The sequence below is a fragment of the Lottia gigantea genome (assembly GCF_000327385.1).
Source record: "Lottia gigantea unplaced genomic scaffold LOTGIsca_54, whole genome shotgun sequence".
Lineage (NCBI taxonomy): Eukaryota > Metazoa > Mollusca > Gastropoda > Lottiidae > Lottia > Lottia gigantea.
In genome coordinates, this window is record NW_008709848.1 from 527190 (window position 1) to 542374 (window position 15185).

Sequence of the window (15185 nt, forward strand, 5' to 3'; positions counted from 1 at the left end):
ACTCTGTTAAAATCGATACAGAAACGGTTCGATTCTTTTCAAATACCATTGTGTAAAAACTGAGTTCTTTTCAGTTTTCCCTCATCCATAGTAAGTCTTTTCAATGATCAAACCTGTTCAAGATGTAATTATAATGATGTTCCCATGGGAATGTAGCAATAAACAGACTTTGTTAGGATTATGGTACTTTATAAAAACTCTGTGAAAGAATTTGAACATTAATGACTATAACAGTGGTATACCACTGTACGAAATATCACATATCATATGACATTTGCGCCATTTTTTAACACTCGTACCTTATAGTCTGAGAAACAGGAATTTTTCAGATAAGCCAATCAGTACACAATAGTGTGCACAGCTCACTGTCGAAATTTGTGCCTTCAACTCGAGAATTATCCGCGTTTGGAAGTGAAAAAGAGGAGTCGTCTTTTCATGAGACACTGTCATATATAGAAAGGACATTAATTATAGAAATAGGAAAAGAACTTCCTAGTTTTAGATAGCTTTGAAAGAATTATGCGAATTTTTGTACATTTCTGGTACTTCTGAAGGCTATTTACATATATTCAAGACTCAAGTCATCCCCCAAAAGGGCAGATTGGTCCCTTTAAATGTACCTTTATAGATTTCTTGACTGATCTATATCTTTAAAGATCACGCACCGTTCATTTCATGACACAACCTTGAAAGACAAAGAAGTATAACAATAGCAGTGCTAAGTTTATGTTGATTTTCTCATCGCATCAGTCTGATGAACCTCCAGAATTACCATTTTAGATCAATTATTACTCCGTCATACCGGGATGGTCTTCTGTCTCATTAATTGTATCATATATTCTATATCATGGCTACATTTCAAGTTTATTTATTTCTTTTTATTTCCTACATTTTGATAACTGGAGCCGAGGAAAAATTGTCAAAATTTGCCAAAATTTCAGAGAATGAAGAAGTGATCCCGCCTTCTGGAGGAAATTCCTGGTTTCCTGTCCGGAGTAAAATATTTTGTTCCACAGTGTGTATATCATTAGGAGTTTCTTGCAATGGATTTCAGTTCAAAGGAGAATCGAAATACTACAATGTTTCGAGCAATACCTGTGCTATTATTCAGTATAATATTGTTTTATATACTAGACAAGAATCAGCTGGAATTTCTGTGTATCTTCACAAGGATCATGCGGATCAGACTGTTGCGACATCAGTTTCAACCAGAAAGGCTACGTATATAACATCCGCAATAGATACTACTCTCACTACTACTAACGTCCCGACTACAGATACACCTACTTGTAATGTTGATGCGGCTTTAACTCTTCCAGATAGAATTGTGCTATTTTCGGGTATATTAATTTTTTTTATCCTTTCCTATGTTTTATGGACAATTTGCAACCTATTTGATCTTTAGATTAAGTTGCGCGTCTATGTCTATGTGAAAATATTTAATTCAAATTTACTTTCTTGTTGCATTTTTGGACGATCCGATCCTTACTTTTTGCCTTCTCATACGATGCTGATAATAGATCTAATTGTGTTTCAGATTCAATGGTGTATTTTTACAGCGATTTAACTGCTTTATTCAGTACTCCCTATAACTCCATGCCAGTGTCGAGTTTTTTAACCGGCAGCACTGGCAGTGTGGATGCAGCATACACGGATGTTACATCACAGTATATATTTATAATACAAGGTAGGTTTAAATATAATTTTTTTTCTCTTTAGGCGTATATCTAACCTATATTACAGTTCTTGGGATGTGGTTTGCTGACACCATAAAATTGAATATAAACCAAGATAGTTTTAGTCCTTATGATATAGCATAATAATATAGCCTAGAGTCGTTTTAGCCCATAGTCTATACACTAATGGTTGGACTGAGCGAAATATACAATGCCCAAGTGTCAAAATTGCAATGTACATATATTTCTTTCAGGAACAGACGTTCATAAACATATACTATCAGATGGAAGTTTGGATTCTAGTGAAACTATTTCTCAGCACTTTTCACAGCTATCGACAATCCCAACACATATTGATGGTGTCATGTACTATAACAATGACGTAATAGTGATTTCTAGTGACATAGTGAGAAGGTACTCGTCATCAAAAACTGTGTCGGTGTCAACAAATTCCGCTAACAATGTCTTTAAGTCAAGCAATCATCACCTGGCTCCGTCAGGTGTTACTGCAGTGACGCAAAATTCGAACGAAGCTTATATATTTTCTAATTCGCGTGTTTATAAATTTACTGCCGGTAATAAAAAGGGCACATGGGAAATTCTGGGCGATGTTGTTTGTTAAAATAAAATCATTATGAAAAATATTTGTTAGTATGGTCGACGTGTTTTGATTGGGCAATTTCATGTAGCATGCATAGTCAAGCATAGATCCTGGTCTCATTCTAAAATCGAGCAATCCAATTAATTTTGAGGTAGTAGAATTAACACAATTGTGTCGATTTATGCTGATTTGGACCGGATGTGTACAATTATCAGTCAATCTACCAATACAGATATAAATATATGGACTATACCTGCAAGTGGTCAAAAAACTTTCTAAGTTAATTTCTTGTAGGAGGTACATTTGAATAAAGATTATGCGATTTGCGTACAGTTCTAGTCCTTCTAAAAACATATGTACATATATTCAAAATCAATCCCTCAAAATGCAGATCTTTGCCCTTTAAACACTGCGATAAATCTTATCAAAGGAAACAATAAATGATGAGTTAATTAGGCTACATCAAGAAGTATCTACTTCCTTTAAATCTTTAGTTTAAAAGCTTTGAACTCTTATGTTTGAAAAACAAATAACTAGATTATTAGGTGACGGAAATAGCGTAGCTATCTTGCAGGTCAAGCCATAGCCCTTGTTATGTACATGTAAAGTGCAAAATTAGGATAAGAATGACGAGTAATTTGGTATTTGGCGAAAATTTCTTCTAATATTATGGACCATATTATGTAATTATGCAACAGACCGAAATTATTGAATCATATTTTTTGTTTTAGATTTCGCTAAATATGATGAAATAGTAAAAATGATTTATCTGTATTTCTGCTTACGATGGTGTTTTATTATATGAAAATCTATAACCCGTAATATAAGAAAAATCTGCATTTGCGCATGTTGACTTCCGGTTGAATAGGTTTAGGAAATAGGAGTTTAAAGCTATCATGCCTGTAGTCAAATTACGATAAATTTATTTATTTTAACATTTATAGGTCAACCACTGGTTCAGTAGTCAATGAATGGTACCTATGGTAACTTTTACTTCCGTTAATGTGATCGACAGGCGTTTATAACTTTTATTTGAAAAAACAAAATTCTTTTATATAAAAAAAACATGATAGCTTTAATATGTTACAGATCTCTTTAATGTGTAAGTCTAATTGGAGATTCCTCGAATCAACTTTTACACCACTTCTGAAGTAAATCAGTAAGTGTAGGTACACGCAACAGCCTATTCATGGGAAAGTTTAATTAGTTTAAAAGCCTTATGTCGAATTAAGCGGAAGTTCCACAATGTAAGTGACAAAAGAGGCAATCAAGATAATATTCTTTAGAAAATTCAATCACGTGCTGAAAAGAATAAGACAAATTTTAGAGGAAATGATTTTATTAAATAATTTTATCAATATTTCTATCTGTATTGTCTTCAGACAACCAATTACATATTGTCTCGATTGTTCTTATCTATAATTTCCTCAACGAATCTGGGGGAAACTAAATCTGGTTTAAACATGCACATAAAATATTCAATGCAGAAAGGCATTGGTTTGATCAATGGTTTGTTTCTTGCTCCGTAGGCGGTTGGCAAAGCCCTCGAAAAGATGCATTGCCCTCCTGACAACCGACCAATTCCATTACTTCGACTAAACACTATACACCTTCAGATATATTACTTGTCCCTCTGAACAATCAAGTCTGGCTACGGTCCTGGGTCACCACATAACATATTCTGGATGCTAATAGACATAAACATGCCATTAAGAAATAAAACGAAATCTTGGAGGCTCCAGTGGCGGAGCCAGGTTAACGTCCGAGGGGGGCCAGAGGGGGGCGAGATATCTGAGATTGCCCGAAACTCTAACCTAGTTATGAGATTTTTGCCCGAAAAACATGCTTTCGGGGTTCCGGGGGGGGGGGGGGGCGGCCGCCACTGGGAGGCTCTGCAACTGAATGACGGCCAGACTGCTTTCATACGTTATTTTATTTTATTTTAATTAGTTGTAGTCTGAATCATTCATTGTTATGTCCCCTTTTCGCTTCAATGTAGAATTCATTATGCTGCTCCAAACGAACTGTCACCAATTCAGCTGTTATCATTAAGTTTTTCTAAACGACATGAACCTAAAAATGGAGACTGAAGAAAATATAGAGGAAAGTGCTCCAGAGCAGAATTCGGCTGCTGTTTTCGCTGAATGTCTGCTCAATCAAGTCAATTCTAATGATGTTTGGTCCATGAAGGTCTTACAACGAGAAATGTAAGTTACAAAGCTTACTACCTTCATTGCTTCAGTCACAGAATGAGAAAACGGAATGAGAAAGAAAAAGGGGGGGGGGGGGATTTGATTCTTCACACAGAGTATACTTGATTATCAGTTAAAACATTAAAACTCCCTTCTAAGTGGCTAAAATTGTTCTCTGTTAGTCTGTTGATGTTTGTTAGTGATTGAATTTTAAACATCACAAATCACAAAGTCAATATAAGATTACTAGTAGAAACAGGCCTCCTAGTTTTTATATCTTATTCAGTTATTGTGTAGAAGAAGTAATCTTCATCAATTCTCTATACTGACAGTATTGCTCCAATAATCAAGATGTGATGTTGCATTTAAAGACTGTTTTAATAAACCAATAATTCTAATATTGCAGGTTGTCAAGATTTGAGAAGACAAATGAGATGTTGATCAATTTTAACATGTTGTCATCATCTAGATATAATGTAACAGCCGAGGATTTCAGAAAACATACTTTAATGTTATATGATATGAAGAAAGATCTTGATTTAGTTTTCAAAAGAATCAGGTGAGTATTGGAAAGGCATGGTCAAACTAATATCTATGGCCTGTGAAGACCTGTGCAGAAATCATCTGCATGGTGCTGACAGTCATTTCAAACAGTGTCCAGCTCTTTCACATACTACCGAAATCTTTTAATTTATGAAATTATGGTAGAATCCTCTTTTGCAGAGTTTTAAAGCAGAGATTGAGTAAGACATATCCAGAAGCCTTTGCAGTTTGTAGTGATATCTGTAGTATGTCTGAAAGACTAGATGATGGAGAACAAGAAACAGAGACTGCAACATCCAGTGATCAGCCTTCAACATCAACCACAATAACGAGTATTACTCCAGATAAAGATGGAGAAACTCAATCATGAAGGAAAGTTTGATGAAATGACTTAAAGAGCTGGCTTGACACTCCTTAGTGAGTGATGATATGAATACAAAGAGTTATTCAGTTGTATGTTATATAAAAGTGAACTAAAACAATTCAACCGACCAACAGCATTAGGGTTCATATGCTATAGCTCAATGGTCAAACATCAGCCTTTTGTTTATAAGTTTCAAAGTTACAGTACTCTTAAAACATTCTCATGTCTTCGAACTTATTGGTTTACTATTTGAATGATGATTATGGTACATTCTTTATGTGTTTGCATAATGAAAATACGTAGGCTCTATGAGCAATAAAATAACCCTTTGAAAATTAGGCATGTGGACTCTCTGATAATTGTACCCCATTGACATTCCCAGTCAGATGTCATGATTGTTAAAGTTTGTTATCATCTATTGTACAGTAAAAAATTTAATGTATATATTCAATTTGAAATATTCCTTTATCTTATTGTGTAATTATGCATCAATAAATTGTTATTTGTTTTATTTAGTCTTAAATTTCTTTTCGGTCCAGCAGTAGATAATAATTGATTCAAGTGGCGGTGAGTTGATTGCTGTCTGTAGTCTGAAAGTGGGATTCAAGTGGCCTGGTGATATAGAGGTCTCATTGGATCTGTTGCAGTTGACATTAGCAAAGCCTATTGTCAACAATCAACTGCATGGTCTCAGATTATGTCCATACAATCAAATCCCATTTTTGTTGGACAGTGGATCAAAGTGCTTAATTAAGTGATTCTTCAAGATGCTGCTAGTCAACACAGTCAATGAACACATAAGTTGAATTAAGAGTGGCTTTAACATTCTTTTATCCATTATTGTTATTAGCCCCCTAGTAACAGGAATTTACAAAACTAATTTGCACAAGGCCAACGCGTTATACATGTTTAAACCACCATATTTGTTTTTATCAGGTTCCTCATTTTTGACCTCATCCAGTGCTTTACTAGGAGTTATTGTGCACTTCTTTACTATTAATACAAAATACGCATAATGATCTTGATGGGGGGTCGTTTTTAAATATTATCTAGTCGAACGCATGTATGTACATGAAATAGATATCATGAACGCATGATCACACAAATCTATGACGTCATTAGCCAACAATATTTGATGACGTATTGCACATCGTCACTCCGAGAAATGAAATATTTGGGAAACAAAATGCATAACATTATTGTTTTATGAATTAAAAAAGCTGTTAACCGCGATGACAAGTACTAGGATTTCACGTATTCCTCCAGCTCGGCGGAAAATTACACGAATACGATGTGTCCAAGAGTGTATAAGGTGCTTTCAAACCAATTCGGAAGTGAGTGCGAGCTTGTGTTATGTTCCGCAGGAGGTACAATATTACTGTGCACAAGCGAAGGTGACGATTAAGCTATACCCCGAACCCCAAAAAACTAACGCTAAGAAAGTGAAAGAAATTGTGTTGACTCCTGAATCCATTTTATTTGTTAGTGGTGAAGAATTTTTTAATTCCCATGGTAAATGGCTTCGGTGTATCAAGGTGAGTTGATGACATCCAATAACTTGGGTCAAATATTAGCATATTCAGGCCTGTTATAAAATCTTTGAAGTTAGGGACTATAAAAATTATGCGACTTTATTACAGACGTAAGCATACATGATAAATATTGATATGAATCAAAGCATGCTTTGAACAAGAGCGCAGCTGGTCTCAGAATATTTTCTTGAAATCTATAGGCTTTGATCATGCCTAGTTTATGTGTTCTAGTTTCGACCAACACCAAGTGCTACAGTAGAAATATTTAATGATGATTTATGGTACCTGATAATTAATAATAAAGTTAGTGATGAATTACCTGTAATAAAATTAGTTCCAGCAAAAAAACATAGTCCTCATTTACTAAGGTACAGTCCTGTTTTTTTATGTTTTTTTGTTTGAAATAGCTTAGATACCACTTCATTGTTTTGCCATCAGTAGACATATTTTTTTTGTCAACTCATAGGCTTTATGGCTATTGTAGTATGCAAATGACAATGAATTTCATTGAATGAATTATCCATAGAAAAAAAAAGTGTTCAGGAATTATTTCTACCATCTTGTCCTTGGCAAAACTTCTTTTGTTCCTCATTTATATTGCCCTGGCTTGTCTGAAAAAAAGTTGACTTAAATCCAAGGTCATCAGAATGGATTTAGGGTCTCTTGATTTAAGTTTAATGGACATATTAGAAAGCTGAAGATTGAATTAATTTATTTCAGCTGGGAAGAAGTGGTAGAACAAAAATATTCTCTTCAACTACCAGAGCATAAAGTTATTATACCAGAGGCCGATGAAAGGACTGTCAATCAATTGAAACAAGTCCCACCCTCTTGGACATTAATACAAGATGAAGCTCTTGTGAAGTTAATGTCACTGCAAATGACTGCTGATAATGATACATTAGGAAGCATTAAAAATGTTGTGGAATCCTTGGATGTATCCACTTCATGTGTGAGTATGAATATTTTAAAAGACACATGATAAGTTCATTGATTCACTGCTTACTGTTCACTGTGTAGAATTTCAAGGGTAGGTTTCACAAAGCTTATGATTGTCACACGACAAGGTTATATGACCAGGTGTAGAAGAAATAAAATATCTTAGCTAATACCTAATGATGGTAACAGCTGGACCTAGTTTCCATTCTCAGTTTATACCTAACTTTTAGTCATACAGAATTTACATAAATTTGAATCTAACTAGTAGTTTACTTTCTTACGCATTACGATGCAAGCTTTGCATTTTAACTATTGAGTATTTTTAGTCTATACGTCCAAAGAGCGATGCTCATTTAATTGTTGTAGGGCCATGAGAACAAATCCACAGTTTGTCCTTAAAGTCCAGAAGAGTAGATAGATTCCGTTGTGGTGGGCTCAGCTGCCTATACAATGACTCTAACAAGTGTAATATTTGGTTTTGACAACCATCAAGAAGGAGAAATTAAATCAAACACCAAATAGAATTGACCATAATATTTATTTCTCTGATAGGATGAAGATGGTGCAGCCAATTTAACTGATAATGATCCTGATACATATTGGGAAAGTGATGGAACTCAGGGTCAACATTGGATACAGCTACGCATGAAGAAAGGAACAATAATCAAGTAAGATGTTTCCCATTTATAGACTTACCGTCTGATTGTAGGAAATATTTGTCTACAGTAGGCTATAGGCTTCTAGTCATAGATAATAACAGACATGTTAGACTGTGAAAAGACGAGGTGGGGTGTATGGTGCAGAATAATCGATACAAATAAAATAGAAGAAATGAACACGCAAGATCTGGGTCTGGACAAGGTGCAAACACGATTTGTTTCTTCTATCTTCTACTCTATCAATAATCCCGCACCCTACACCACACTGGACACCGAACATTGTCTATTTGCACGTTTGGTCGTTAATGATAGTGACCACCTGAATGATCAATTTAGCTTGAATTACTCAGATAGCTGATTTCCCTGTGTCTGTATAATAATTAATATTTTGTGAACCTAATTCTAGGAATTGTCATTTATTTTTTGTAGAAAATTAAGTATAACACTGTGTAGTAGTGATGATAATTATTTACCAAGTAATATACAAGTCCAGGTTGGAGATGTAGACATGAAAAACCTGGCCACAGTCAACCCTGACCGGTAAGATATGATTGATGCCTGCCTTTCTTTTTGCTAAAGCACAAAATTTTTGATGATCTACTCTGATTTTTGAGGCTAAAAGAGCCTGTCTTTTAGCCAAAGGTGACAGACAATTTTAAGCATAAGCTTACATGAAACCTAACAAACTTCCAGGACCAGACAAGCAATAGCCATTTCTGACTGGCACTCTCACAATATTAACAAGCCACCATGAAAAGGCCATATATATTTTTGTTGACACTCTGGTTGCCTTTAAAAATTAGGAAAATATTTTATTTTTCAGAATAAATGGTAAACAAGATGTTGTTTTATTATCTAACTTAACAGAACATTATCCCATTGTGAAAATCAGATTCAAAGAATGTAAATGTAAGTGATTTTGATTTATATAGTAATAGGCATATACTCGGTTCAATGTAAGAGTTATGTGAAGCTTCAAAAAAAAAATCCTGTGACTGTTTGTAAGGGATGAAAAACACAAGGTTCATTGTACTAAATTTGGACACCACTGGCAAAATTTTCATTTAGTCGGAAGATTAATAAGCAATTAAGTAAGTAATTTATGATATAATTTATAATACATAGACATTGCTATGTAGAAATGGATGCTGTGTTCACCATCTTATATGTCAAAAATTAACAGTATTATTTTCTGACTTGTTCAATATTTGTTGTATTGTTTGTACCTAACAGTAATTGTTTTGACAGCAGGTGGAATAGATACAAGAGTTCGTGGTATAAAAGTCATAGCGACTGGGGAGAAAAGCAACACGTATGATAAAGACTTCTTCAGTAGTGATAATTTAGTTCGGTTTCCAAGGTTACAAGCGTACAGTGCTGATCAACTGTATAATAGGTCCCAAGTTTTATTGAGGTATGTGGCTAAGTTTCAGTTCAAAGATATTTCTATCAATGTTTTTCTGGTTATTGCCCAATATGAATGTTGATGTGATCAGGCAGTAAATTTGAATATGTATATCAATTTTGAAAAACGGGGACCCAAGCTCAGCATCATGGGACTGACAAAGGCACTTTGAAGTGAGACTGTAAATTCATTATTTTAATAAGTAAAGGATATTTTCTTGTCATAAATTATGGTCAAACCTTTTATCTTCAAAATCAACATCTCTGAAAGCTTTTATCAAACTATCACCTTTTTAAATTAGGACAGTATGGTGTAGAATGTTCAAAACCAATTTATTTTGACAATCAAATATGTTCAAGATCCCAAATCAACTGCTCTAAAAAGCTTTGAGATATTTTCACCATTGAAAAGTTAATGACATGAAATGCCAATTTTCATAATAACAATGTTCAAAACTATTTTTGAAGTTATTTTCTGTATTGATGAATAGTATGTATTTTCCAGGTTTATTACGTTATTAGACAGTATATTACAATATATTATACCAGCCTGGAATACATCAGCTCATAACAAAAACCCTCTAGAGGTCAGTTTTTTGCAACACTATAGTACCTCATAGGCAAATATACCACTCTTTTTAGCCATGTAGCCTCTGTAAATTAGTTAGTGATGTGGTTGCTGCCTAATTTAAAGGCTTGTTCTCAGCATTGATCAGCTGTCATGAAAATTAAAAATCACCTAGTATGATGCACAGTTAGAAAAGAAGATACAAGGACATTCAAACATGCCTCTCAGATACAGAGTTGAAGATTTTATTTTGTCTGGTTATTTTGTATTTTAAATAGGGTATCCGAGGATTATTACCACTCTCTAAAAGAAGAATGGCTCTAGTTGATACATGTTTAAAAGATTCAGCTCATGAGTAAGTGTTATTATAAGAAATAGAAACATTTATTCATGAAGGAATTTTTATTGTTTCTTTAAGTAAATGAGCCAAAAACTGAGCAATATCGGGATATTTTTATCACTACAAGACAATCATTGGTTTCTTTCAAAACCTCTATTGCATGATTTAGGAGAAAAGCTGAATCGTGTCAAAGCAGTAGCCACTGTACCATGTGATATTCTTTTGTCTTCTGGGGATATTGTCTATTAAATTTAAGGTTTAAATATAAAACTAAGAAACGTTGTATCCTGCATGTTTTTTGTGTGTCTAAGCTATTCATTCAGTTGCAAACACTTGTATGTCCTGCCAGACTTCCTTACTTTGCTAATGTAAATTATACTGTCTTTTTCAGACCTCCCGAGAAGCCTTTAGTTCATATCAACCGAAGATTGGCCATGGAACATCGTTGTAACCCTGGTAACGACCCAACCTGTAAACACTCAATATTTAATCAGTTATATGATGGGTTAAAACCACAAGAACGGAACTCAAAACCTCTTGACTATAGGTAATATATATTCAGTCTCAAAATCTTAATGGACACATATTAGTCTGATTCTTGTTACCATCTTCTGTCTTCTTTTGAATTTTTGAGCTATTGGAGGATAAGAAGAAGGGCATATCATACATGCCTGGGCACTATGTGCATTTATGCAGTACTTTATTCTCCTATAATCTTCAGGTAGTTGTCTGCTGGTCAATCCAATGCTATAACCAGTCCTTCCAATTGGGTTGGACCTGTCTTTCACCCCTTATTTCTAGCAATGGATGTTATTTTTCAAGGTGGAATTATAGACATGACCAGTGGTGGGAGTGTAAATTTACATTAGAAGGAATTATAGATCAAGGTGGCGGGTTTCGAGACAGTTTATCAGATATAGCTGAAGAGTTATGTCCCTCTAACCCTGATTGTCCAGTCCCTTTACCTTATTTTATTAGAGCACCAAATCAGGTAAAAATAATGCTTCTTCTCAGAAATATTTGGAAGAGAGAAGTTTCACAGTCTAAAAATGGCTAATGCAACCACTTCGACGTGTTTCCATGTAGGATAATCAGTTTTCGATGTGTACTGAATATGATTCAAACAGTTGAAAATAACGGCAAAATGTGTATGCCTCATGGGTGATAAGTCATGGTAAATCTCCTAGCCTATTTGATTAATCTTGATAGTATTGTGGTAAACTTTCTAGGAACAAGATGTAACTAATGTAAATACAGATGTCTATGTACCCAATCCTCTGTGTCTTGATAAAGAAAAATTAATCTGGATTGGACAGTTGATGGGAGCTTGTTTTAGAAGTAGAGAAATATGGTGAGTATACACTGCCTTTGATGATACAATTAATAATCAATGAAACAAATATTAGCAATTAGCTAACTAGACGTAAAGCTCACTAAAAAAGTATTAAGATAACCCTTTCACAATATAGACAGTGTATTTAAAGCAGTAAAAGAAGTTTCTACAGCTGAAAATAAATAAAAAGAAGTATATATAACAGTTGTGTTTAGTTATGTTATTAACAAACTAATATGATTTATTTTATAGGTGATATCATTATCAATGTTTATATGGAAAAAAATAATCAACCAAACTGTAACATGGACAACAGATTTTAGTACTGTAGATAGTTTAGGGGTAGGTTGACAATATAAAGTATTCAGGGGAAATCTAGAATAGGTATCTCTTTCCATTAAGCCAGTGGTTCCCAACCTATTTCGGGCTTCACACTCCTGCAGCAATCACTCAGACCTTTCACACCCCAAAAATTTGTTTCGTCCACATTTGCAGCATATGCAAATTATCATGAAGATATTAATGTTCTATATGTTACCTTAATACAGGCAGTTTTAATAGATCAACTAGAAACTTTTGACTCAGCAACCTTCAACTCTGTGTCAAGGTCATGGAGTTATATTTCAAGTAATGGAACTACTGTGATATTAAAAATGGACAACTCGGGAAATCCCTTGCCATTGAAATATGACCATCGAGAAGAATATTGTAGTAAAGTAAGAGAATGTCGGATGAAAGAATTTGATGAACAGGTAGGTAGAAAGTTGATACATTGCAGACTGGAATCAGGAATTTTTGTACTAGAGGAATAGTGGACAATATTTATTAATATATGCCTATTGTTATATGTTAAGAGACCAGAAGAGGTAGTGGCTCATAGAAGTGGCGTTTCTGTGACTCTTTTGGTGAGGGGGCCAAGTAGGGGCCACAGAAATGTTAAAGTTGGGTGGGGCTCACAGGAAATTAATTCTCTATGTAAAATGATAAGAAATTAGAATATGGGTGTACTGGGAGACAAGTCTCACCACCATTTCTTCTGAGGGGAGGGAGGTATAGAAACATTACTGAGTAGGAAATGTTTCATCACAGATTCAGAACAACATGTGGAATTTCATTTTGACATTTTATTCTTGCGGTTAAAGTTTTACCAGAGACTAAAAGATCTTGACTAGATTGCTATTGCTATTTCTAGATTCTTTTATTTTCATCAAGGCACTGTGCTCTTTCTACTGATTGATAAGTGATTGTATATCAACTATATTAGTAAATGCTTTAATTGTAGATCAACTATATCCGAAATGGGTTATTACAAGTGATACCTAAAGCTGTGTTAGATTTATTAACATGGCAGGAACTAGAGAGTAAAGTCTGTGGGGATCCTGTTATTTCTATTGAAGCTCTGAAGAAATCTAGTGAGTAATATTTTGTATTATTTTGCTAGCAGCAGACGTGCATATTTTTATCTGAACACATTGATTAAGATGACCATTATTTTTTAATGCCGGATACCAAAGGGGCACACATACCAACTGGGCCAAAAAATATGCTTGCCCCTAACTTTTCTGTTTGGTATCATCCATGATGAATTGAAGAGTTATCAGAAAGAGTTTAATTGAGATCTACAACATCAGATCTACTCATTCAGTAGTCGATTCTTTGCTGAATTATTCTCTCCAGTGTCTCACCAACTGCAAACAATTATTATATCTTGCAGCTCATTATGATGAAGTAGAAGAAAATGATGACAGAATAAAATTTCTATGGGAAGCCTTGAAGAACTTCTCCAACGAAGATCGTAGTAAATATATCAAATTTGTCACTGGAAGACGAAGATTACCTGCTACTATTCAAGTCTCATCAGGGAAAATGTAAGCATTTTTAATTCTTGAACCTATAGACATAAAATTTATGTTGATAAAATTCAGTTTTATCTACTCAGGGCAATGTTTAAAACGATAATCCGCTTGATACTTTGTGAAAATTATTTCAACCCATTGTGAAATGATGAAATATTCACTTGATTGGGATTTAAACTTTTTTAAGGGAAAGACTAGTGAATATGGTCAGGAGAATTAAACTTTGATAACTTTAATTATTTGTTTTAATGAAATTAAATTTTGAGAATTTGGATGGTTTAGTTTCCATTCTACTGAAGATTAACATTTAACTTTATATTTCAGTGATGCTGTCGATAGTTTACCTGAATCCTCAACCTGTGCCAATATGCTATATTTACCTTACTATTCAAGGTAAGTGGTTTTATTTACTTCAGTTTTTTTTTAGCCTTCGGTGGTATTGTTTGAAAGCTGACACTGCACCGATTCCTCTAAGCTTTGACTTAGAAGGGGATTCAAGCCCATAGAGCCACAACAAAACTCGTTTCTTGCTGAGCTGTTTTGTACTTACGCAGTTATGCTATCAGCTAAACCGAAAACATCTCAATATCTCATATCAATTGGTAACTTATATAAATATAATACTGTTGGGTGATGAAACAAGGCGGTAATCAGCTATACTTTTCAATATATATAATGACTATATTATTTTTATACTGTATTGTTCATTGTATATTTCAGTGCCAAGGTTGCAGAAGAAAAGATTCGCTATGCAGCGTATAATTGTGTTGCTATAGATACAGATTTAAATCCTTTGTTTGACGAATAATTTTTATTTATGCATATCATATGACAGCAATTTATAATACTAGATATTCTTATGTACTGAATCATGCAGTGTTGTGCGACTACCTTGCCTCAGGACCTCTTTTCATGACTATTTTTCTAATACTTTGAGACAGACAAAATGTAATAGGGAAAGAGTTTAATAACTTATCCTTGCTGGCTAAAGAGTTCAATAATTTAGCCTTGCTGGCAACTTGTATCCAGCTATCTTATCATCCTTTTACTGACTAATAATTTAATACTGGCAGACCCTAACTTGCTCATGGTGAAAAAGTATGGAGTAATTTAGATAACATATATCTACATTTCTACATTACCACTTTTCACCCAACAGTACCTGAAGGAAAAAGTTT

At 34.2% G+C, this 15185-nt stretch overlaps 3 protein-coding genes across 3 annotated transcripts; all 3 read left to right on the forward strand.

Moving 5' to 3' along the window:
• Positions 1-847: 847 nt before the first annotated feature.
• On the forward strand, positions 848-2298 carry LOTGIDRAFT_165859 (hypothetical protein; the record flags this gene model as incomplete). Its single annotated transcript, XM_009062903.1, has 3 exons — positions 848-1340; positions 1538-1687; positions 1931-2298. 3 exons carry the CDS (start codon positions 848-850, stop codon positions 2296-2298), a joined length of 1011 nt encoding a protein of 336 aa, XP_009061151.1.
• A 2053-nt stretch (positions 2299-4351) lies between these two features.
• On the forward strand, positions 4352-6397 carry LOTGIDRAFT_234693 (hypothetical protein). The gene is made up of 3 exons (XM_009062904.1): positions 4352-4484; positions 4876-5028; positions 5193-6397. The coding sequence occupies exons 1-3, from the start codon at positions 4357-4359 to the stop codon at positions 5380-5382; spliced, it is 471 nt and encodes a 156-aa protein (XP_009061152.1). The 5' UTR covers positions 4352-4356; the 3' UTR covers positions 5383-6397.
• A 1232-nt stretch (positions 6398-7629) lies between these two features.
• Positions 7630-14815, forward strand: LOTGIDRAFT_126534 (hypothetical protein; the record flags this gene model as incomplete). The annotated part of the gene is made up of 17 exons (XM_009062905.1): positions 7630-7860; positions 8400-8515; positions 8936-9046; positions 9330-9415; positions 9755-9909; positions 10402-10497; positions 10757-10833; positions 11210-11365; positions 11641-11809; positions 12048-12169; position 12292; positions 12404-12497; positions 12704-12903; positions 13434-13563; positions 13866-14019; positions 14332-14400; positions 14728-14815. Coding segments are annotated over 17 exons (2055 nt in total), but the record flags the coding sequence as incomplete, so codon positions are not given.
• Positions 14816-15185: the final 370 nt, after the last annotated feature.